We start from the raw sequence: 23,530 nt of genomic DNA, 5'->3' as shown, positions 1-23,530 counted from the left end.
TGAATTAGGTTTGTGTTTAAATATAAGAATTTTACTTTTGGATGGAAGAAACATTGAATAGCTATGTGGTCATGAAGTACATGTGTCATTTTTATGTTCAATCAATAATCCTTTTTAAAAAACCTAGGTCTGAGACATCATAAAGAAAAGGGTTATTTACTCCTTAGATAAAACCAATATACATAATAATTTCATGTCTGTCAAGCAAAGGGTGCACCAGAACCCATGACCCAGGGGCCATAAATTTCAGTTTTGAAAGAAGCATCCTTGATCATCATTATCATACTATTAGTTTGTCTACTTAATACCCAGCAGCTGAGGAGAAGATTTTCAAAGAAATAAAATGCATTTTCACTATATGATCAATAGGGCCCCACCCTAATACCAGAACCCCTGACCCAGGGGCCATGAATTTCACAATTTTGAAAGAGGCATCCTTGCTCATCATAACCATGCTATTGGTTTGTCTACTTAATACCCAAGGACAGAGAAGAAGATTTTCAAAGAAATAATGCATTTTCACTATATGACTTATAGAGCCCCACCCTAGCACCAGAACCCCTGATCCAGGGGCCATGAATTTCACAATTTTTAAAGAGGCATCCTTGTTCATCATTACCATGCTATTAGTTTGTCTACTTAATACCCAGAGACAGAGAAGAAGATTTTCAAAGAATTTCTACATTTTCACTATATGACCAATAGAGCCCCACCCTAACACACCAGAACCCCTGATTCAGGGGCCATGAATTTCACAATTTTTAAAGAGGCATCCTTGCTCATCATTACCATGCTATTAGTTTGTCTACTTAATACCCAGAGACAGAGAAGAAGATTTTCAAAGAATTTCTACATTTTCACTATATGACCAATAGAGCCCCACCCAACACAAGAACCCCTGCCCCAGGGGCCATGAATTTCACAATTTCTGTAGAGGGCTCAACGCTCATTATAATTATGCCCACAGTTTGGCTTCTTGATGTCCAGGAGTAAAGAAGAAGATTTTTTAAAATTACACTCATTTTGATGGTTTTTGCCCCATCCCTCAGGCCACAGGGGGGCAGGGACCACAAATTTCACAATTTTTGTTCCCCTTTACCCACAGATGCTATATGCCAAAATTGGTTGAAATTGGTTCTCGGGTTTCAGAGAAGAAGCTGAAAATGTTCAAATGTTAACGCACGACGAATGATGACGGACAAAAAGAGATAGCAATAGGTCACCTGAATGATTCAGGTGACCTAATAAATTGTAAGTGCACCTTTGTGTAGTGGTGTAAATAAAGGGGTGGATCTAAGATCTAAATATGTATGAATATAAAAACATACATTTGTCAGTAATGGATTGTCAAAACTTAATACTATTACTGGTGCCTATACAAACTGAATCTGACAACTATAACTCCATTTATCTGATCAAGATAGAGGACATTAAACTTTTCAGCACTGAACACTAAAGATAAATACACAGTACAACACAGGGCCCCAGACTTTGGTAATCAGCCAGGTAAATTGAAATCAACCAACACAGTACAATACAGGGCCCCAGACTTTGGTAATCTGCCAGGAAATTTAAATCAATCAACACAGTACAACACAGGGCCCCAGACTTTGGTAATCAGCCAGGTAAATTGAAATCAACCAACACAGTACAACACAGGGCCCCAGACTTTGCCTGGTAATCAGCCAGGTAAATTGAAATCAACCAACTCAGTACAATACAGGGCCCCAGACTTTGGTAATCTGCCAGGAAATTTAAATCAAGCAGGAAGTAGAATTAATCAAACCGAAAGTACTTCCCAACCTCGTGAGAATATCGGGGCGGGTGCCATGGATTTCTTCATACGAAGTAGATACCAGAATCCAAAGTGAGAGGTACGTAGTACATCCCCAATAGTGTAGTAATCTATTTCATTCAAACACTTAAACAGTCAGTGTTGTCTCACCCCTCAGCTGTCATCTAACACTTAAACAGTCAGTGTTGTCTCACCCCTCAGTTGTCATCTAACACTTAAACAGCCAGTGTTGTCTCACCCCTCAGCTGTCATCTAGCACTTAAACAGTCAGTGTTGTTTCACCCCTCAGCTGTCATCTAACACTTAAACAGTCGGTGTTGTCTCACCCCTCAGCTGTCATCTAACACTTAAACAGTAGGTGTTGTCTCACCCCTCAGCTGTCATCTAACACTTAAACAGCCAGTGTTGTCTACACCCCTCAGCTGTCATCTAACATTTAAACAGTCAGTGTTGTCTCACCCCTCAGCTGTCTTCTAACACTTAAACAGCCAGTGTTGTCTACACCCCTCAGCTGTCATCTAACACTTAAACAGTCAGTGTTGTCTCATCCCTCAGCTGTCTTCTAACACTTAAACAGCCGGTGTTGTCTCACCCCTCAGCTGTCATCTAACACTTAAACAGTCGGTGTTGTGTGCACCCCTCAGCTGTCATCTAACACTTAAACAGCCAATGTTGTCTACACCCCTCAGCTGTCTTCTAACACTTAAACAGTCGGTGTTGTCTCACCCCTCAGCTGTCATCTAACACTTAAACAGCCAGTGTTGTCTACACCCCTCAGCTGTCATCTAACACTTAAACAGTCAGTGTTGTCTCACCCCTCAGCTGTCTTCTAACACTTAAACAGTCAGTGTTGTCTCACCCCTCAGCTGTCTTCTAACACTTAAACAGTCAGTGTTGTGTGCACCCCTCAGCTGTCATCTAACACTTAAACAGTCTGTGTTGTGTGCACCCCTCAGGTGTCATCTAAAATCATTCTCAAAGTTTGTACCTCCAGGGCTATAGCTACTGGAAATAATCCTGCACCAGAGTATTCATTATAATAAATCAGGAGATACATCGCATCAGGAAGTCAATCTTTGTCATCTTATAGGGCTCACGGCGGGTGTGACCGGTCGACAGGGGATGCTTAGTCATCCTAGACACCTGATCACACCTCTGGTGAGTTAGGGGTTTGTATTTGCCCAACTATCTATTTTGTATTGCTTGTAGGAGTTATGAGATTGATCACTGTCCGTTATCTTCGCCTTTCATGTAGTAATGAGTAAAGATACATGTACTATATTTAGTAACAAACTGTTGGGTCATGCATGCCTACGTAGAGGTACAATGCAGTGACATAAACACTCAATATATACAAGAGGACACCGAAAGCTCCAGGGGTCTGAATGTTAATTAGCCCTGCTCTTAATTTTGTATTCTTTATAAGAATTATTAGATTGATCACTGTTCGTAACTTCACCTTTCATTTTTCCATGGGTATTTTTCACCTCGTTTCTTCATATTGTTTTTTTTTTTTTTTTTACATGGGAATGTGTTTTTAATCTGAAGTCCTATTTTTTCAACTTGACCATATTTTTCACCTGAGGGCTTATTTCTCCTCATGCCCTATACTTTTTTAAACAGAAGCCATATTATTCTCCAACCCCATTTTACACCTTAAGCCATATTATTCACTTGGGGGTTGTTTGAGGCCATATTCATATTTTCATAGGAATGGAGTATCATTGACAAGGTATTGATTGTGCAGTTAACCTCAGCAAAGAACATGCAATTTTTCAAAATCAGCCACATGTAAAATATTTACTCCTCCAAAGAGACATCAAGCAAAAATCGTCATATCATTTCATGTCACTGGTCAGAAAAGTATTCCATATAATTACAATCAGTGTGAGACATCTAATTAATATACAATATAATGTGTATACCAATACAAGGAGAAGGGGTTGAAGAATGTCTAATCGCAATACAAATAAATCTTAGTATTTTTAGATATTTAGGTTTATTGCCTCCACATAGATAAAACAATAAAAATCTACTCAGTTTTTCAATCACAGTCATTTTTTTTAAATTCACCAACCAATCTTTATCATTAAATGTAGTGATTGTGTTTAATTATTTTCATGATCTATTAATTTATAGATCCAGTTTCAAACACCGACAATGGCCACATCTGCCACCTGGGCACAGGAGGTCATCACCTGTGACCTTTGTGTCAAGCCTACCCAGCAGTTCTGTAACAGTTGTCAAGTCAGTTTGTGTGTGGAGTGTGTTAATAAACATGTGGACAAGCTCAAGTACCAACCACATGACATCGTTCCTTTCAAAGACAGAAAGGTGGCTTTCCCCGAGTGTGAATTTCATTCCAACCAGAGATGTGAGGCCCACTGCCAGCAATGTGATGTTCCAGTTTGCCTGAAATGCATACTTGGTCCCCATAATGGACACAAATATAGAGATATGTCTGATATTTTCCATGACAAGAAAAAGAAACTTGAAAAGGATACCAAAGAAATTGAATCTACCATTATTCCACAATACAAGAAGAAAAATGAAAAAACAGAAAACAAAATATCCATTATAAAAGGTGAATTTGATGAACTCGACAAAGAAAAAGAAAAGCACAGAAAATTCTGGCACCAAGAAGTAGACACCATTTTCAATAAGCTCGGTTCTTTGATGAAGTCCATAAAAGAGAATCTCCTGGCTGTTCTAAACTCCCACCAATCCAAAATCAAATTCCAGACATGACCCAAACAGTTCAACAAAACAAAGAAATTCTGAAGTCAAACAATGTGTCTGCAGTCACTATAACTACAAATCCAAACTCCAGGAATACAGAAACATACCTACTGATATTGATGTCAAACTGCCATCACTCAAAACCAACACAGTCCAAGGGAGAGAACTCAGTCTGGAATTAGGAGAATACAAGGCAAGCCTGACACAGACAACACTGTCCAGTCTGACAGAGGAAGTCTCCTATTTATCTTTACAAAAGCTGTTAGAGCAAGCCAAATCAATTACAACCATTCCTACTGGACTTAGTCCTCTATACAATATTACCTGTGTGGGAGTGGATGAAGCCTGGGTTAGTGGTGAAGATAAAATCATAAGACGTGTTGACATACACGGGTCTGTACGGGACACTGTCACCACCACATCTAAAACCTTGCCTACTGACATCGCAGTGACCAGACAGGGAGAACTGGTATACAGTGATATTAACAATAGAACTGTGAACATTCTCAGACACGGGAGAACAGAGACACTGATAACCACACCACAGGGCTGGAAACCAGACACACTATGCTGTTCTAAGTCAGGGGACATACTGATCAGTATGTATACTACTGATGATAGCCAATATAAAATTGTCCGTTATCAGGGACACACAGTGAAGCAGGAAATAGAGAGAGATGAAGATGGAGAACCAATCTATAAAGGAGGGAAATATGCACTGTGTGTGGTGGAGAACAACAATGGAGACATCTGTGCCTCTGATGGTAATGCTGACACCGTGGTCGTGGTGAACAAGTCAGGAAGAGTTCGATCCCGATACGATGGTACACCAGCCAGGAGGAAGGAGTCATTTAATCCTAGACACATAGCAACAGACTCCATCAGTCAGATCATTGTGACAGATATCGACAATGCCTGTCTACACATCCTGGATCAGAACCGACAGTTCCTGAGATGTGTGGACAATTGTGGACTAGATGATCCTAATGGACTGAGTGTGGACAGTGAGGGGAGGTTGTGGGTAGGGTTGTATGATTCAGGAGAAGTGAAAGTGATTCAGTACATGAAATAAACACATGATATCACATACAGACATCAGATAATGACAGAGTTCACACAGTGCTCTTGATATATACATGTAATGTCTGAAGTGAACAGAGATATATACGAGGGCTATATCTTTGTATGAAAAATGTACACAAGTGTGACAGCTAGACTATATAAATTTTAAATCAGGAATTCATCTCTTGAATTCGTTTTAGGCAACACACCTTTTTCTGAGATGTACCATACCCTTCAGGTACCTCCATACTCGCATATAGTTATCTAATAAAAGTTTAAAATGTGTACTTATTTCAATTTATTAGAGTTAAAACTAATAAATTATAGATTATCACATTTAATAAGATGCAAGGCATACATACAAAATCATATACCAATGTCAGAAAATTTAAATTTTCCTTCAACAACATTATTAAAATTTCACAAAAACTGGTTAAAACGATATAGTATTCATAACAATGTCATGAAACTGTTTATTTTCAAAACTATTCAAATTTTCTGTAAAAAAAATTGAAAAATTTATCACTTAATGAACTTGATAAGAATAAAATGAAAATAGGGTTATTGCCCTTGGATTCAATATTTTGAAACATGTTTATTGATTATTTATATATATAACTTCTAAAGCCTTTTTATATATTATTTTATGTTAAAAGAGATTTTTGACAATAACCATTGGAAAGACTCCAACAAATTTCATAGTAATATATCACACAAAAATCTAAATGAATCATTAGTTTTGCAAAATCTGATGACTTCCTAGGAAAGTGGAACTATTTTAAGACCCTTTCTCATAATATATCCATAGTTATTTTCCAATGTTTTTGCCTTTGATGTTGTCTCAATGAAGCTTTTTTCTCATGAATGTGATGCAGTTGTAAATAATGTACTGAATTAATACACTTCAAGAACTTTGCCCCCCCCCCCCCCCCCCCCCCCCCCCGGTAAATTATGGATTTAGACTAATGCTTTGTAAAAAGCTTGTGCCCTTTGGGCTAATTAATCTGATCAGAAAGATTATTAAAATTTGTCAACAATCAGGCTAGTAAATTAGACGAGTTTGGGGTCTTCATACATGTAAGTTGTACTATGAAGTAAGACAAAGTAAATTAATTCATCTTCAGAGGAGTAATCCTATGAATGAATTGTCATTAACGGTATTTTCTTATAATGAGTTGTCGAATTGTGATACTAGTACATACTATCACATGACACCATGTTTCCACATATGACAACAAGAGACCCTTGGGCTACCCCATATTGCAGCCCCAATCTAGCCCTATAGGGTCACAAAGTAACCATGAGACAATGTCACAAGATAAAAAGAAATCATGCCATGAAATGCAAGATCTTATCATAAGGAATATATATACAAAAGAGGAAAGCTCTATCTCAAACAGTTCAGGATATTTCCTACACTAACTTTTTTTTAAAAGTAGGTCAAAATCACAGGTCAAGGTTTCAGTTTCATAAAAAGATCTTGTCGTAAGAAATGCATACATGAAATATGAAAGATGCATCACTCACCATTCAAAAGATCAGAGTGGTTAGAGATTTAAAATTTAGGTCAAACCACTAGGCCTGGACTAGCGGTTCTTGAGAAGATTTTTCAATGACCCCACCCTATTGTTGCTTTTTGTGAATTCATATCTCCCTTTTGAGCGGGGCATCACCCTTCAATTGAATAAACTTGAATCTCCTTTACCCAAGGATGTACCAAATTTGATTGAAATTAGCCTGCTGGTTCTGGAGAAGAATTTTTAAAAATTTGTCTGTGTATATGTATTTTCACTATTTTGCTATTGTTTCCCCTTGGAGAAGGGCACTGCCCTTCATTTGAACAAACTTGAATCCCCCTCACCCAAGGATGGTTCATGCAAAGTTTGGTTGAATTTGGCCGTATGGTTCTGAAGAAGATGATGAAAATGTGAAAAATTTACAACAACGGCAAGCTTTGGTCAGAAACGCTCACAAGAGCCTTATCAAGCTCCAGTGAGCCAACCCCCCCAGGGATTATCAGTACCGTCTCTAGGCCTGATATTCTGCCCTATTCACAACAAGAGGTACTGTGAGCAATGCTCACTAAGAATACCCCCCGCTTACCCCAATCTCCCAAAGGGTGTTGGTAATAGGTATAAACTACCTCTTTTCTGAGTGTAAAAAACAAATGGCATGACAAACCGAACCATATTGCTACTTCGATGTCCAGTGCGTGTGACCTTTGACCTTTTGACCCCAAAATCGATAGGGAACATCTTCATCCCATGGGTAGTCCATATGTATGATATGGTGACTGTAGGTGGAAAGGATAACACTTTAGAGCCCGGAAACCATATTGCTACTTCGATGTCCAGTGCACTTGACCTTTGACCTTTTGACCCCAAAATCGATAGGGAACATCTTCATCCCATGGGTAGTCCATATGTATGATATGGTGACTGTAGGTGGAAAGGATAACGCTTTAGAGCCCGGAAACCATATTGCTACTTCAATGTCCAGTGCGCTTGACCTTTGACCTTTTGACCCCAAAATCGATAGGGAACATCTTCATCCCATGGGTAGTCCATATGTATGATATGGTGACGGTAGGTGGAAAGGATAACGCTTTAGAGCCCGGAAACCATATTGCTACTTCGATGTCCAGTGCGCTTGACCTTTGACCTTTTGACCCCAAAATCGATAGGGAACATCTTCATCCCATGGGTAGTCCATATGTATGATATGGTGACGGTAGGTGGAAAGGATAACGCTTTAGAGTCCGGAAACCATTGCGTCTACAGACGGACGGACGGACAGACGGACAACCCGATTCCAGTATACCCCCCCCACAACTTGTTGCGGGGGGTATAATTATCATTAGTATTATCATACATTTATATATTAAATGCTTTATCTAATTAAGAATTTTTCTAAAGTGCTGTCAAACGACAATGGAAAATAGGTTGAATTTTATTCATTTTGCGGGGAAAAAATTAAAATACTGAATCCTTTTTTCTTTCAAGAAAATTATGCAGATAATGAATGACCATAGGTGCAATTGATGGGGAAATATCTTCGTCATGTAAAAAAAAACTTTACAGCTTTTAAATGAAGAGGGAAAGTTGCTGCATACTTTTTCATTCATCTTATCCATGAATTAGAAGAGAATTAATGCAGTGTTTTCACAGAGGGAGTTCATTTTGTTGTGTTAGTGACACAGTTGTTATCATTAAGTGTGTTGCAGCAAGTGCTATTTTTAAATACTATTGGCGCGCATAGCCAATCGACTACGAGGGTGTAAGATACATGTAGTATGAATGAAAGATTGTGAGTTTGTTTAGTCATGTGGTGTATGTCGACCTTTCAAATAATGACAATCGAGTAATTGATATCCCACCTCTGGTGTGTCCAGGGGTCCGTGTTTGCCCAACTATCTATTTTGTATTGCTTTTAGGAGTTATGAGATTGATCACTGTTCATCATCTTCACCTTGTATTCATACTAACCTCACTCATATAAAAAGACAAGTTCCCGCCGCTTTCATTAACCCCATGCGATATTACTGAAGTACAACCTTAAGGTTGTACTAATTAATTCACAGTCACTCACAGAGACGTTGAGAAATATTATCTTCATTTTATATTACTGAGGTCCTGGTAAGATTTACACTTACTTGTAATTTTTTATTTTATTGATAGGTAATTAATTTCATTGGCAGTGTAACTTAAAATATTGTGTTTTACGTGCTGTTAATGTATGTTTAAATGTGCTGTTCTACATGCTGTTAATGTAATATATGTTTAAATGTGCTGTTTTACGTGCTGTTAATGTAATATATGTTTAAATGTGCTGTTAATGTAATGTATGTTTAAATGTGCTGTTCTATGTGCTGTTAATGTAATATATGTTTAAATGTGCTGTTCTACATGCTGTTAATATAATATATGTTTAAATGTGCTGTTCTATGTGCTGTTAATGTAATGTATGTTTAAATGTGCTGTTAATGTAATGTATGTTTAAATGTGCTGTTCTATGTGCTGTTAATGTAATATATGTTTAAATGTGCTGTTCTATGTGCTGTTAATGTAATATATGTTTAAATGTGCTGTTCTATGTGCTGTTAATGTAATGTACGTATGTTTAAATGTGCTGTTCTATGTGCTGTTAATGTAATATATGTTTAAATGTGCTGTTCTATGTGCTGTTAATGTAATATATGTTTAAATGTGCTGTTCTATGTGCTGTTAATGTAATGTATGTTTAAATGTGCTGTTCTATGTGCTGTTAATGTAATGTATGTTTAAATGTGCAACGTCTAAATGTCTGTTTAAGGTGTTACTCTACATCTTCCTTTTAAAACATGGATGAAAAATATACATATCAGCAATATTTGTTTATTCATTTCAAATATGATCGCCTAGCTGAGTAGCTCAGTAGGTTAGCATGTCAACTGCTGAACTGTAGATCGCGCGTTCGAGTCCAGCATTTGGGTTTTAATTTTTTTTCGGATTACTATCTACTAAAACTACATTTTTTGACTAAATATAGTAAATTTGAAAGTTTTCAATTTCAAAATATTGTTGTACATGTACATATCCTCCACTTTTCATCCATATCAAATTTCTCTGGTGTAGCATACCTCCTTAATGTTGTGCGAGTGTTAATGTGTTGTGAGAGTTTGTGTTTTACTTACAGTTTTTTTTCCTTACACAATAAAAATTAAGAAGCCAGATCAACAATTTGTTTTATCTTGGTTGGACCCTGCAACATTAGTGTCAGGGTTTAAACCTTTAGTAAACTGGGTTTAAACCTTTAGTGAACTTAGTCTGGTGTGGTGCTAGCCTTTACACAGGTAAATCTGAGTTATGTTCAAGTCATATCACAAATATATACAATATAAAAATAATCTCTGATTACTATTGTCTATTGTTATTAACATTAAAAAAGCTTAAATATGGTTAAATCTCGATTGTTAACGTCAAGTCATATTCCACATATTAAAGTAAAACCTTTCTAACACTCTCCCTTATCAATTTAATGCATTGCTTCTATGGCAAAGTGAAGTGTTCTAATAAAAAGAATTCACCTTTTTTCCAAAATTTGATTATCTTTAAATATTTGACTCAAGTATAACCCTTTCATTTCACGCTGAATGTCATTCAAATTGACCAAAATAAAGATAATTTATTAAATGTTGCCTAGCTATCAATAGCATTGTTATCATTATCAAAAATTACTTCTAACAAAAGAAAACAAAAATTATACTTGATGCATGAAATGCTGATCCTCATTTACATACACAGATATCATAAACTGACATGACAAAACCAAATTAATTAAAATTTGTAAAATAAATTTATAGGAGCACTTCAAAATACCACAAAGGTTTGTATAAATAAAACAGGAGCACTTCAAAATACCACAAAGGTTTGTATAAATAAATTTACAGGAGTAAACTACCACAAATGTTGCAGATACAGAAAATATCCCTTACAATTCTGCTCTTGAAGAACATGACTACAAACTGTCAAGACAAGTATTCTTATGTATACACTCCATGTCTTGTGTGAGGAGAAAGAGCTGGGGGGGGGGGGGGGGGGGGGGGGTGAGCATTCAACAATGCAGTGCAACAATCAGAAATCATCTTTCATTTTCATTGCTGTACTCTCTAACTTTTGTGATATAAATGACCCATTCTTTTCAAACATATATTCTTTCTTATAAAGGGAGATAACTTAGCATCAGATCATCTACTGAACAAGACAAAGATTGAATGAGTGACACATATAGATTACCTCCGTCAAGCCCTCTATAATAGACGACAGCTGTTGGAAACAAGGCACCATAACATCATTAACATTTCTAAACTTGTTGACATTAATATAACGTATAAACCTTATCTTGAAATGTTCTAAATCAAATTTGTGGATTACAAATTCCTATGTTTCTGGATTGTAAAATCATATCCTTCAAATTTCATTACACACACTAAACTGCCCTCTGAAATCTATCAATTATTCATGTCCAACATACTTTTTAATTTTCTATGAATAGTAATAAATACTAATTGTATAATTGGTGGTACTACAAAATACCACAGTCTGATGTTTTATTTTGCTCTAAGGTATAGCAGACTGTAAATTACTTTTTCGTTAGTGAGAACTTTCTTTCTGCATGTATTAAGCTGCCTAATTTAGTGGACATTTTTTACATATACATGTATTTACAGTACTGGAAACTAGAAATATTTGTAGAAATTTTGTCTCACTGCTAAATTTCACTTAAAACACTGGTAGAAATAAGTCTCACAAAATTCAAACTTGTCTTTCTAAAGACAATCATATACTGTCATGTTAATTACCAATCTCGTTAACATACCTTTAAGTGATTGATGTAGTTAACATACCTTTGGATTGTTTGATGTAGTTAACATAACTTTAGGTTGTTTGATGTAGTAACATAAGTTTAGGTTGTTGATGTAGTAACATAACTTTAGGTTGTTTGATGTAGTAACATAACTTTAGGTTGTCTGATGTAGTAATATAACTTTAGGTTGTTTGATGTAGTAACATAACTTTAGGTTGTTTGATGTAGTAACATAACTTTAGGTTGTTTGATGTAGTAACATAACTTTAGGTTGTTTGATGTAGTAACATAACTTTAGGTTGTTTGATGTAGTAACATAACTTTAGGTTGTTTGATGTAGTAACATAAGTTTAGGTTGTTTGATGTAACATAACTTTAGGTTGTTTGATGTAACATAACTTTAGGTTGTTTGATGTAACATAACTTTAGGTTGTTTGACGAAGTAACATAACTTTAGGTTGTTGATGTAGTTAACATAACTTTAGGTTGTTTGATGTAACATAACTTTAGGTTGTTTGACGAAGTAACATGACTTTAGGTTGTTTGATGTACTTAACATAACTTTAGGTTGTTTGATGTAGTTAACATAAGTTTAGGTTGTTTGATATAGTAACATAACCTTAGGTTGTTTGATGTAGTAACATAAGTTTAGGTTGTTGATGTAGTAACATAACTTTAGGTTGTTTGATGTAGTAACATAACTTTAGGTTGTTTGATGTAGTAACATAAGTTTAGGTTGTTTGATGTAACATAACTTTAGGTTGTTTGATGTAACATAACTTTAGGTTGTTTGATGTAACATAACTTTAGGTTGTTTGACGAAGTAACATAACTTTAGGTTGTTGATGTAGTTAACATAACTTTAGGTTGTTTGATGTAACATAACTTTAGGTTGTTTGATGTAACATAACTTTAGGTTGTTTGACGAAGTAACATGACTTTAGGTTGTTTGATGTACTTAACATAACTTTAGGTTGTTTGATGTAGTTAACATAAGTTTAGGTTGTTTGATATAGTAACATAACCTTAGGTTGTTTGATGTAGTAACATAAGTTTAGGTTGTTGATGTAGTAACATAACTTTAGGTTGTTTGATGTAGTAACATAAGTTTAGGTTGTTGATGTAGTTAACATAACTTTAGGTTGTTGATGTAGTTAACATAACTTTAGGCTGTTTGATGTAGTTAACATAACTTTAGGTTGTTTGATGTAGTAACATAACTTTAGGTTGTTTGATGTAGTAACATAACTTTAGGTTGTTTGATGTAGTAACATAACTTTAAGTTGTTTGATGTAGTAACATAACTTTAGGTGATTTATGGTTGTTGATGTAACATAACTTTAGGCTGTTTATGGTTGATGTAGTAACATAAGTTTAGGTTGTTGATGTAGTAACATAACTTTAGGTTGTTTGATGTAGTTAACATAAGTTTAGGTTGTTGATGTAGTTAACATAACTTTAGGTTGTTTGATGTAGTTAACATGACTTTAGGTTGTTGATGTAGTAACATAACTTTAGGTGGTTTATGGTTGTTGATGTAACATAACTTTAGGCTGTTTATGGTTGATGTAGTAACATACCTTTAGGTTGTTAATGTAATCCTGGGTGTGGACTACTTTGAGATCCCCGTCTGTGGCCTCCGTGGCCCGTACTGTTGTGTCATCCCGAAGCAATTTTGCATCTACAACAGTTGAACATATTCTCTGTTAAAAAGAATTAATATATGAGGGTAGTTTGTTACATTCATACCAGACTGTCTTAATTCTTTGTTGTACTCACAAAATACTGTCGTAGTACCATGTTATACTTATAAAATACTGTTTTAGATTAACCAGTAAAATTTTCATTACCAACAAACAATGGTGATTTCACAGTACTTATATCCTTACATTTTTGTTTTAAAAATTGGAATGCATACATTCATATCATGACATCTGATGTTTGTATAAAAAATACATTTCTTAATTTGGAGTGAAGACTGTGCAAGATTAAAACTTAAAACATCTCGGCTGTTGAGACCTTTCAAGAAGGCAAACACCTTCCCCCATTTTCCAGCATCAAAGGGGTGGAGTTTCTCCAGTCCCAGGAAGCTGATGTTGTACTCTTCCGAGTAGATGATGGGCCACTGTGACAGCTTCACATCGTGGTATAGGGCGGTCTCATGAAGTGCTTTACTGGTATGCTCTGACGAATTTTCTCCTACTTCCCCCGACTCCTTAGACATTACTTAGATCTGACAGAATTCCCTGTACTCCTCAGACATTACTGAAAATGACAATGTGACATACAGATAAAAAAATGTGTGATTTTCAAGAACCATGTTTTGTTATGGGTTCAAAGTGGGAGAGGTTAAATCCTATTGACCCTTTAAACAAGAGGCCCACAAGCCTTAGTGATAAACTGAGCATTAACTGGCCAATTTTTTGCAGTTTTCCCCTACCCCTAAGACCCAGGGGGTAGAGGTTATGTTGGAACCCTGAAATTTTCAATTTATGCCCTTCTTGTTCCAAAGATGCTTCACATCAAATTTAAAACGAATTGGAATGGTAGTTATCAAGAATAATAACTTAAAAATGGTCAATTGTTAATGCACGACGACATGAGACACAGACCCATTTCAATAGGTCACTTGAGTTAGACTCAGGTGACTTAAGGTCTTACAACTAAGATAGATTAAACAAAAATTTCCACCTTCATCCCCGGATGAAACCACGTCCCAGACCTCCGAAGAGACTCTACCTGAAGAAGGCCCATTAAACAACAGGCACTACGCTGCCACCATTTTGTAATGTGTATAGTGGTCAACAAGACAATGCACTCTACCTCATCACTACAAAAGCTAGCTCTTTAACGAAGCAGTACAAGATTCCTACAGACTGCATGCTAAATTATGTTAAATTTATCTAGAGTTCAATGATCGACTGTCAATCTTAATAACAAGAGGCCCATGGGCCACATCGCTCACCTGAGTCACCTTGGTCCATATCAGAAGATTTTCCATATCTATTTGCATGTAAAACCGTAGTCCCTATTATGGCCCCAAACCTTTCCCTGGAGGCCATGGTTTTTGCAAACTTGAATCCACACTATGTCAGAAAGCTTTCATGTAAATGTGAACTTCTTTGGCCCAATGGTTCTTGAGAAGAAGATTTTTAAAGATTTTCCCTATATATTTGTATGTAAAACTTTGATCCCCTATGGTGGCCCCATCCTACCCCAGGGGGGCATGATTTTAACAAACCTGAATCTGCACTATATCAGAAAGCTTTCATATAAATCTCAGCTTTTCTGGCTTAGTGGTTCTGGGAAGAAGATTTTTAAAGATTTTTCCTATATATTTGTATGTAAAACTTTGACCCCGTATTGTGGCCCCATCCGACCCCCGGGGCCATGATTTTAACAATTTAGAATCTGTACTATATCAGAAAGCTTTCATATAAATCTCAGCTTTTCTGGCTCAGTGGTTCTTGGGAAGAAGATTTTTCCTATATATTTGTATGTAAAACTTTGACCCCCTATTGTGGCCCCATCCGACCCCCGGGGGCCATGATTTTAACAATTTAGAATCTGTACTATATCAGGAAGCTTTAATATAAACCTCAGCTTTTCTGGCTCAGTGGTTCTTGGGAAGAAGATTTTTAAAGATTTTCCCTATATATTTGTTTGTAAAACTTTGATCCCCTATTGTGGCCCCATCCGACCCCCGGGGGCCATGATTTTAACAATTTAGAATCTGCATTATATCAGGAAGCTTTCATATAAATCTCAGCTTTTCTGGCTCAGTGGTTCTTGAGAAGAAGATTTTTAAAGATTTTCCCTATATATTTGTATGTAAAACTTTGATCCCCTATTGTGGCCCCATCCGACCCCCGGGGGCCATGATTTTAACAATTTAGAATCTGCATTATATAAGGAAGCTTTCATATAAATTTCAGCTTTTCTGGCTCAGTGGTTCTTGAGAAGAAGATTTTCCCTATATATTTGTATGTAAAACTTTGATTCCCTATTGTGGCCCCATCCGACCCCCGGGGGCCATGATTTTAACAATTTAGAGTCTGCATTATATCAGGAAGCTTTCATATAAATCTCAGCTTTCCTGGCTCAGTAGTTCTTGAGAAGAAGATTTTTAAAGATTTTCCCTATATATTTGTTTGTAAAACTTTGACCCCCTATTGTGGCCCCATCCGACCCCCGGGGGCCATGATTTTAACAATTTAGAATTTGCATTATATAAGGAAGCTTTCATATAAATCTCAGTTTTTCTGGCTCAATGGTTCTTGAGAAGAAGATTTTTAAAGATTTTCCCTATATATTTGTATGTAAAACTTTGATCCCCTATTATGGCCCCATCCGACCCCCGGGGGCCATGATTTTAACAATTTAGAATCTGTATTATATCAGGAAGCTTTCATATAAATCTCAGCTTTTCTGGCTTAGTGGTTCTTGAGAAGAAGATTTTTAAAGATTTTCCCTATATATTTGTATGTAAAACTTTGATCCCCTATTGTGGCCCCATCCAACCCCCGGGGGCCATGATTTTAACAATTTAAAATCTGCATTATATAAGGAAGCTTTCATATAAATTTCAGCTTTTCTGGCCCAGTGGTTCTTGAGAAGATTTTTTAATGACCCTACCCTATTTTTACCTTTTCTTGATTATCTCCCCTTGGAAGGTGGCCTGGCCCTTTATTTTAACAATTTAGAATTCCCTTTACCTAAGGATGTTTTGTGCCAACTTTGGTTGAAATTGGCCTAGTGGTTGTTGAGAAGAAGTTGAAAATGTGAAAAGTTTACAGACGGACAGACGCCGGAATACGGGTGATCAGAAAAGCTCACTTGAGCTTTCAGCTCAGGTGAGCTAAAAAGTGAAGATAACAAACAGCGATCGATCTCACAAGTCCTACAAGCAACACAAAAAAGAGAGTTTGACAACGGACTTTTGAGCAGGATAGCTCTTTTCAGCTTTCAACTCAGGTGAGCTAAAAAGAAGGAAATGATTTTAAAAATATGACAGGCCTAGTATGATTAAAATATGACAGGCCTATAATGATGAAAATATGACAGACCTATTACAATTAAAATATGATAGGCCTAGGGTTAAAATACGACAAGCCTATGGTTAAAATATGACAGGCCTACGATTAGAATACAACAGGTCTATTATGATTTAAATATGATAGGCCTACAATCAAAGCCCTACCGTATATACTTTCACCTATAAGTCGGTTGTTTATTTTGTAGGCTAATTTGGAGGGATTTGCCATTGACCCGCTTGTAAGTCGGTATAACTTTTTCAAGAATCTGTTGACAATTTCTAACATTTTCACCCCTGTTTCAAATAATATTTTGTGAAACGCACTGATATTTATTCATTTTCTCAACAAATCGATTTCAATAATATACACTTAAGATGAATAAAATCATTAATCTAAAAATATGCAAACACTTGTACTTTATGCATATAATCTTAGAATACATGAATAATATATGTCCAGTCAACGTTAATCATGATAATCATCGGAGTATTGAAAAAAACACACTCTATGCTGTCCAGAGAAAAGCTAATCTTAGGGCTAACCTATAAGGCGGATATAAAGTTCAAGATCAATTTTAACTCCAAAAATCAGACTTATAGGTGAGTATATACGGTATTACAATTAAAATATGATAAGCCTACGATTAAAATATGACAGGCCTATGATTGAAATACGATAGGCCTACGATTAAACTATGACAGGTCTATGATTAAAATACAACACGCCTCTGATTAGAATATGACAGGCCTACAATTAGAATATGACAGGCCTACAATTAGAATATGACAGCCCTACAATTAGAATATGACAGGCCTAAGGTTAAAATATGACAAGCCTACCATTAAAATATGACAGGCCTACGATTGAAATACAACAAGCCTACGGTTAAAATACGACAAGCTTATGGTTAAAATACGACAGGTGTACAATTAAAATACAACAGGTGTACAATTAAAATACAACAGGCCTACAATAATAATACGACAGGCCTACAATTAGAACATGACAGCCCTACAATTAGAATATAACAGGCCTACAATTAGAATACGACAGGCCTACAATTACAATACAACAGGTCTATGGTTAAAATTTGACAGACCTACGATTAGAATATGACAGGTCTATAATTAAAATTAGGGCTGCAACGGGTACCCGAAATAACCGAAAACCGCGGGTCGTGTTGTTCGGGTCGGGTTTGGTTTCATTTTTCCGTATTTTGGTTCAGGTTTGGTTTTTAAAATAGAATCATTATTAGAAATCCATTTAAACGAAATGTCGTCAAAATCCTCAAAGGTGCCTGTATTTTGATCAATAGTTAAATGATGGCATTGTGGACAAAACTGTAAACAATGCCAGTATGTAAGACGTATTGAAAATACGCCACAGAATCAACATCATCAATGACAAAGGATGGAAACGAGTAGAAGTGACAATGCTGTTTCTAGTACCATGGATGTCGAGTCTAAACCTCAGTCCACATCCCCGAGTAATTATTGTGACAAAATACAATAAAGATTTTTGATTTTAACTGTATATTAGATTTTTAAAATAGTTATATAGACCCGAATCGAAATACCCTAACCCGAAGTAAAAAATTTAGAACCAACATGACCCTAAAATGTTTGGAACCGTGACAGCCCTATTTCAATACAACAGGCCTACAATTAGAATACGACAGGCCTACAATTACAATGCGACAGGCCTAAGGTTAAAATATGACAGGCCTACATTACAAGTCCATGGCGATACCCACAGGGTTTTCGAACAATCTGAGTAAACTTGTACATGTACTATAATACTAAAGTTCTCATATACACAACTTGTGTATATGTACTATATTACTAAATCTCTCATATACACAAGTTTGCTCAGATTTAATTTCTGTGGAAACGAGGAGTTACTTTCACCGAATTTAAATAACCTCCTCGTTTCCACATAACTTAGCTCAGATTGTGTCAAAACCCTGAGGTGGTACCACTGGCAGAATACACCCAATATATATACATAGATTAGTATAGAATGAAGAAAGGAGAAAACTAGTGGATTGCATACTCAGTATGTTTTAAAATTCAATCGGCTCCACTCTGTCACTTACTTAGTCCGAAATATCTGACGTTTTCTTGGCTTTTTTACGATTTTGATATTTACCGTGCCAGGAAAATATCAAAATCATAAAAAAGCCAGGAAAACGTCAGATATTTCAGACTATCACTTCCCAAGAATAGCTGATCAACCTCGATGCAAGTTGTTTCGGCCTTTTTACAGTTCGGCCCTAGGTTTGTTCGGCCTCAAGTTTTTTCGGCCTTTTGTCGTTTCGGCCTTAGATACCAAGTCGTTTCGGCCCAAGTTTCGTAAGCTACAAAATACCGACAATGTGATGTTGTTTTTGTTAATATAGATGTGTATTGAATTTATGAGACTTTAATGAAGAGGAAATTTTGTATGATGAGGAAATAATTGGAGGTAGGCCTAGTGTTAGAAAAGATTATGAAATATATGCAAAATTGTTCGAACTTTCTTTTCCATATTATGTTTGGCAAATTGTGATACCATGATCATTGAGAATAGTTTTTGAAATCATCAAGGCAAACTTTTAACCCCGAAATATAATGATTTCTTAACAAATTTGTGCCGTAAAATTTCAATTTAGCATTTGACATGTGATTTTGACGCAAAACCTATAAAAATCACTTGGAAATCATGTGAAGACACTACAAACAATTGTGCATTTTTTGTTAGTATATCTATAAAAAATTAGCTACAAGTAATACTACACTAACTTTATTCAAAAAGGTATTTTTTCAATGAAATATATTTAGTGAAAAAATAAACAATTATGACTCATGACCAGGTATTGTACGATGTAAACTGATATGTTGTTATTTGCGTAGTTAGTGTATGTTAGGTTCAGTTAGTAATTTACGGGTGAATACAATGATGTTGATAATAAAATCTACAGTACAGGCCACGAGTATTCCCCAACACACGGTGTAAAATGTCCGTGAACACGGTGTATGTGTATTTCGAATACACAAGAAGACTGCCTTGTCTAAAAAGTTAGTCCCTGATACCCACCGTAAGATCAGTATCTTGTTTAGAAAAAATGTACTAAACGATTAAAAAAGCAATGATTTCTTTCTTTCCCGGAGAAATAAATGGCAAAATCTTTTAATTTCTTGAATTACTTAATTATTACTTGAATTACTTTATTGGGAGAACTTAATTTTTTCCAAAAACTCTTAAACTTTACGTAATTTTATTCATTTTACCTTATAAAAAATGATAGAAAATAGTACAAAATTTTTGATGAAGTAATAGCGGTTTAAAATCAGTGAAGCTCCAGGGTATGGTCGTTTTTTAAGTTAACATTTTTCATCGACTTGATGCATTCAGCTACAAAGCTTTATCCCATCTTTCACCTTGATGAACAGAATTATTTATTTTTTTCTATCAGAAATTCATATTATGAATTATTTTTTACTATAAATGTAACGTGTTCAACTTTGTATACAAATAAAGAAGTCGATCAACAGAGACGCGAGTGATTGATTCCATACTGAAGTGTTGTAAAATCTTATTTACAAGTTTAGATGAATATTAATGAGTCAAGTATCATGGAAAATTGTTTAACCATATTAAACTAAACACTTGATTGTAATACACGAGGTCCGCGTGCTTCAATGCTTGAAATTCGGTCACGGCCTCCCGGGAAGCTGAGTTCACACTTTTACGCATGGAAAATATGTTGCAAAAATGCTGTACATGTACAGTGTATGTCCAATTCTTCGGTTTTGTAAATTAGCTGTGCTTAGGATACCCAACAACATTAGCTGTAGAATTTTGTAATACTATTTCTAAGGGTTTAAAATATTTAATGATAACCGATGTGATCTCTCTTTCTCTCTCTCTCTCTCCCGACCAAACCTATTAAGTGAGGACGTCCTCACAATGTGTAGAAGATAATACACACATATACTATTCCAAAGGCAAAAAAGTACTATGTTAGGTATAGCTATAGGGATACCTGTAAAAGTTTATCTAATACTATCTCTCTCTCGTGCGCGCGCTCTTGCTCGGGATGTTTTAGATTCAGTTGTGCCTTCCTTATTTTAATGCATCTAAATTAAAAAATAATTCAATATAGAAATTAGAAAAATGTTAATGATCGATAGCGTATATGAAACCATCATCGCAAACCACGGGTTATTGTTTCATTCTATTTCACAAACGTTTGTGAAATAGAATGAAATAATAGCCCTGGTTTGCGACGATGAGAGAGAGAGAGAGAGAGAGAGAGAGAGAGAGAGAGGGGGGGGGGGAGTTCCCTCCCACTATTTTTGACGACGATATTAAAGATATATTGGGTCTCCCACCTATGTTGATAGTAGCAGTGATGGAATGCGAGAACAATGTACAATATTACATTTATGCTTGAAAGTTATTAATTCAATCCATGTAGTGACCCATGCACCCACTTCACAAATCATCAGGTGGGGGATGCAGTTTAAGTTACCCCCACTCACCCATGTACACGATTTAGGGTTTTGAAGTTCGGACAAAAGCACAATTTTTTGTTGTTATTGTTTACTTTTGAATTTTGGATAAGTCAACATGCAACATGCCACCTCTCATACTTTGAAAAAGATAAGTAATGTTAGCAGGAGGCTCTGAAAAGTTCAATCTGCAGTTTGATGATGTTTCATCATTCAATAAAAATTGTTTATCAGGACTGCTTGATTTAATTAAACAATATTTTATGTAGTTATATAATGTAAACAAGATAAAATATATAGAAAGAAGAGATTCAAAAACATATATACATATACTAATGAAAATAATCATGAAACAATAGAAGAAAAAATAGTTGGGAGTAGAAAAATAACCGAAAAAAAAATCCCACAAGCCTGTATGGATAGTACAATGATCTATGTATAACTTGTATATTCCATGCAAATTCAAAAGGTTTTTCGTTGGATAGAACAAGTGGGGGTCGCGGATATTTGATGTTTGACTTCTAACAAAATATGTGAAATATATTGGGTCGGCGCGGTAGCTACAGATATTGAAATATGATCACCCATTTTCAATAAATGTGTGCAATTCACAAATTTATTTGCTGACAATTTTTAAAAAGAATTCCAAAAACTGTCTCTCTGTACATTTTCATATAGCTAGTTACACGTAATTGCAGAAAGGAGAATATGATTATCAATATGTCATGCGTTTTATTTTTACACTATGTCCATCTAATCTATATAATATTCACGTTAAAACATAAGCCCCCAAATAAATTAACACTTGAAATGAATGTTAGATTTTGAAAGGTGATATTGCGTGAGTTTCTGTCAATCCGAATTTCTGAAAACGAAAATGTCGCCAGAATATTGAAAACATCAACGGAAACAAAGTCTTGGGGTATATTTCATGTTCATATAAAATACTTGCAGATGAGAACATGATCTTTGTCATTAAAATATTTGTGCCTTAAAAATAACTGCATCATATGGTACCGGTTTATAATTTAATCAGCATCATACTGTGTAATGTAATCTGTAAATGGCATATCATTTTCTTTGATGGTGTGGACTTCCTTGTTTACACCAAAGACATATATAATCGTTTTCGAAACAAAGAAATATCAATTTTGATATATTAAGATGAGAAAAAAGACTTAATTTATTGGTACTACAAAGGTATTCCAAAGTAAGGCCGAAACGACATTAGGCCGAAACTACTAATGGTCGAAAAAACTTGGGGCCGAACTGAAAAAAGGCCGAAACGACCAGAAATCATCCAATCTCTCACCAGAGGGCATGTTACGCTGCGCTACAACACCTCTGTCAACGTCTGAATGTCAAGATTCTTGGCAAAACTTATTTCTACCTATTGCATTATAAAGTATGATTTTACAAGTTTTAGTGTTAAGCTTAAAAACTTACAGTAAGTTCACAAAAACAACGAATTCCATGATTATTCTAGTATTATTGAATGAATGAATATGTATATAAAACCTTTTAATTCGCTCAGGTGTCTCATAGTTGCCAGCTTCTACATTTATAAAATTCAGACAAGTGTTGATTTGCTTTGATATGATCATTACAGTTTGATATGCTAAGTTAGTTTTAGTACGTTTTGATATGATTTTTAGACGTTGACAGAGGTATTAGTGAAGCGTAGCGGGAACGATAACTCTGGGTAGAGATTGGAAATCATCAACCTTACAAAACGTTTGGAGTTCGACACTCGAGATGGGCTCTAGGCGCTCTTATACTAAGTGTAATTTACAATGGGTATCTAATGCCGTAAAATATTAAATTCACTAAAGTATCTTGCAAATTTCTACCGTAATTTACCATTTAAATTCATGTTGACATTGCAACGACTTGACGGTCTCCGATTTTACCCATATTCTACGTGTAAAATTCATCAGTCGTACTAAGAATATTCTCAATATTGTTGATGATGATAATGCATGTATCGATCAGATTTAACTTGCTGTCGATTTTTCAATTCTTGTAGTATCATTTGTTGTGAAAAAAATACAAATTTTATT

At 35.5% G+C, this 23,530-nt stretch overlaps 2 protein-coding genes across 6 annotated transcripts in view; one reads left to right on the top strand and one right to left on the bottom strand.

Moving 5' to 3' along the window:
* LOC125653793 (histone deacetylase 11-like) overlaps window positions 1-23,412 on the bottom strand; it is a 50,985-nt gene extending 27,573 nt beyond the window's left edge. The window contains exons 1-4 of one of the 4 annotated variants that reach the window (XM_048883403.2): window positions 23,331-23,402; window positions 13,961-14,206; window positions 13,522-13,622; window positions 11,371-11,400 (exon numbers count right to left, since the gene is read on the bottom strand). In XM_048883403.2, coding sequence (XP_048739360.2) covers window positions 11,371-11,400; window positions 13,522-13,622; window positions 13,961-14,165 — 336 coding nt within the window. In that variant the 5' untranslated portion in view covers window positions 14,166-14,206; window positions 23,331-23,402. Of the gene's footprint in view, window positions 1-11,370; window positions 11,401-13,521; window positions 13,623-13,960; window positions 14,207-19,029; window positions 19,166-23,330 lie in introns of those variants that run through there. The other 3 variants (XM_048883402.2, XM_048883405.2, XM_056145184.1) reach the window with 3 other exon arrangements.
* On the top strand, window positions 1,573-5,881 carry LOC125653789 (tripartite motif-containing protein 45-like). 2 transcript variants are annotated; one of them, XM_056145185.1, is made up of 2 exons: window positions 1,573-1,874; window positions 3,935-5,881. In XM_056145185.1, the coding sequence occupies exon 2, from the start codon at window positions 3,956-3,958 to the stop codon at window positions 4,541-4,543; it is 588 nt and encodes a 195-aa protein (XP_056001160.1). In that variant the 5' UTR covers window positions 1,573-1,874; window positions 3,935-3,955; the 3' UTR covers window positions 4,544-5,881. Both variants share the same exon structure in this region, with proteins under 2 accessions (XP_056001160.1, XP_056001161.1).
* Window positions 23,413-23,530: the final 118 nt, after the last annotated feature.

This window comes from Ostrea edulis, chromosome 7 (genome assembly GCF_947568905.1).
Source record: "Ostrea edulis chromosome 7, xbOstEdul1.1, whole genome shotgun sequence".
Taxonomy (NCBI): domain Eukaryota; kingdom Metazoa; phylum Mollusca; class Bivalvia; order Ostreida; family Ostreidae; genus Ostrea; species Ostrea edulis.
This window is presented reverse-complemented; position numbering and strand designations above follow the sequence as displayed.

Coding starts and splice junctions, on each gene's coding strand:
- LOC125653789 (XM_056145185.1), top strand. CDS start 3,956: ATGGCCACATCTGCCACCTGGGCACAGGAGGTCATCACCTGTGACCTT.